Source organism: Sarcophilus harrisii, chromosome X, assembly GCF_902635505.1.
Source record: "Sarcophilus harrisii chromosome X, mSarHar1.11, whole genome shotgun sequence".
Taxonomy (NCBI): domain Eukaryota; kingdom Metazoa; phylum Chordata; class Mammalia; order Dasyuromorphia; family Dasyuridae; genus Sarcophilus; species Sarcophilus harrisii.
Window position 1 is genome coordinate 81,674,863 of NC_045432.1, and position 2,022 is coordinate 81,676,884.

The 2,022-nt window shown below is 56.0% G+C and overlaps 1 protein-coding gene across 1 annotated transcript; it reads left to right on the plus strand.

Annotated features, from left to right (window-relative positions):
- Positions 1-863: 863 nt before the first annotated feature.
- On the plus strand, positions 864-1,814 carry LOC100913370 (olfactory receptor 1P1-like). Its single transcript, XM_003774973.1, has one exon. The coding sequence runs from the start codon at positions 864-866 to the stop codon at positions 1,812-1,814; it is 951 nt and encodes a 316-aa protein (XP_003775021.1).
- Positions 1,815-2,022: the final 208 nt, after the last annotated feature.

The window sequence follows — 2,022 nt, forward strand, 5'->3', positions numbered from 1 at the left end:
AGCTTTGCCAAGTTTGCCAGATCCACATATGATCTCACTGGCTCCTCACAACAACCCTTCGACACAATTGCTCTTAGTGAGCCCGCTTTACAGATGAGGAAACTGAGGCCGAGAGCTACGAAGTGACTTGGCCGCGTTCGTATCAGTAGTAGGGATCTAAGGCAGTATTGGACTCCCATTCTTACCGACTCCAAGGCAAGATCTCCATCTACCTTGCTGCCGGTCGCTTTGGTCATGTGTTTACTCATCCACCCAACATGCCTCCATTCCCCTGTCTATCACTCCATCCAGGAAGGAAGAGGTACACCGAAGAAGTCAGGGTGGGGGTGGGGAGGGAGAGTTGGAAAAACTCGTTCTGAAGAGGAAGACCAGGTGGGGGATACTTCCTGAAAGTGGGAGCACCTGATCTGAGCACTAAAAGTACTGGATGGAGGAGTGCAAGTGTGTGTGTGCATGTGTGTGTGCATGTGTGTGTGTGTGTGTGATCTCAGGAAAACTTCTTCTCCCCTCAGGACCTCTGTTTCCGCCTCCATAAAATGAATGAGTTGGGCTCTCTGGTACTTTAGGTACCTCCCAATTCCAACAGTCGAGGTCTCTAAACCATCACAGCGAAGGCAGCGAAGGCATCAAATTGTATTTAATATCTTTTAAAAAGGAGGGGAGGTTAATACCTTTTAAAAGTGCTCTCAATTGTCTATCACCCAGGAAGGGAATTCATCCACTGGGGAGGGAACCGGATTCCATGATCTCGGAGGGGACCGGATTCCGTGATCTCGGAGGGGACCGGATTCCGTGATCTCAGAGGAGACCAGATTCCATGATCTCAGACTAGTCGGCGATTGCAGGAGTCTCAGTCCAGGCTCATGGATGAAAGCAATCAAAGCCGCCTCTTTGAATTCGTCCTCCAGGGCTTCTCGGAGCAATCCCCCCCTCAGTGGGTCTTGTTTTTGCTCTTCTTCTGGCTGTATCTGGTGGCTGTGATCGGGAACTTGCTCATCTCCACGGCCATCCTGCTCGACGCCCACCTGCACAAGCCCATGTATTTCTTCCTGGCCCAGCTCTCTCTGGCCGACGGCTGCTTCGTCTCCACCACGGTGCCCAATCTGCTGGTGAGCATCGGGACTCGCGACAGAAGCATCTCGTACCCCAGCTGCATGACCCAGCTCTACTTCTTCCTAACTTTTGGCGACCTAGACATCTTCCTCCTGGCCGTGATGGCCTACGATCGCTACGTGGCCATCTGCCACCCGCTCCACTACACCACGGTCCTGAGCCCCGCGCGCTGCGCCTCGCTGGTGGGCCTCTGCTGGGTGCTCACCAGCTCGGTGGCCCTCACCCACACTCTGCTCATGAGCCAGCTCTCTTTCTGTACCCCCAAAACCGTCCCGGGCTTTTTCTGTGACCTGGGCCCTCTGATGCAGGTGGCCTGCTCCAGCACACAGGCCAACATGTGGGTGCTGCTCACCCTGGGGGGGGCCGTCATCCTCCTCCCCTTTACCCTCATTCTGATCTCTTACGGCCACATCGCCATGGCCATCTTCAGGACTCCGTCGGCCCAGGGCAGGCGCAAGGCCTTCTCCACCTGCGGCTCTCACCTCACCATGGTCTTCCTCTTCTTTGGGACAGTGATCCGGGCGTATCTATGCCCCAACAATCCTGGATCGGCTGCCCCGGGGGATACGGCGGCCATCGTCATGTACACAGTCATCACGCCCACGATGAATCCCTTCATCTACAGTCTGAGGAACCGGGACATGCAAGCAGCCCTGGCCAGGCTTATCGGAAGGAACATCCCGAGGAGAACGGCAAAGTAGTTCCAGCCGGAGACAGTCTGGGAAGAAGGGAAGGTGTGGGGGAAGCCGGGGGACATCGGGAAAGGCTTCCCGCAGAAGGCAATACCTGAGCTGCCTCTTACGGGAGAGGGATTCCGGGAAGGGAGGGAGGGCATGCTAGGCAGGGAGGACGGCCGCCGCAAAGGCATGGAGGTGGGAGATGGAGGGGAGTGTGGATCAGAGAGAACAG

Excerpts from the sequence above, each read along its gene's own strand:
- LOC100913370 (XM_003774973.1), top strand. The coding sequence starts at position 864 with ATGGATGAAAGCAATCAAAGCCGCCTCTTTGAATTCGTCCTCCAGGGC.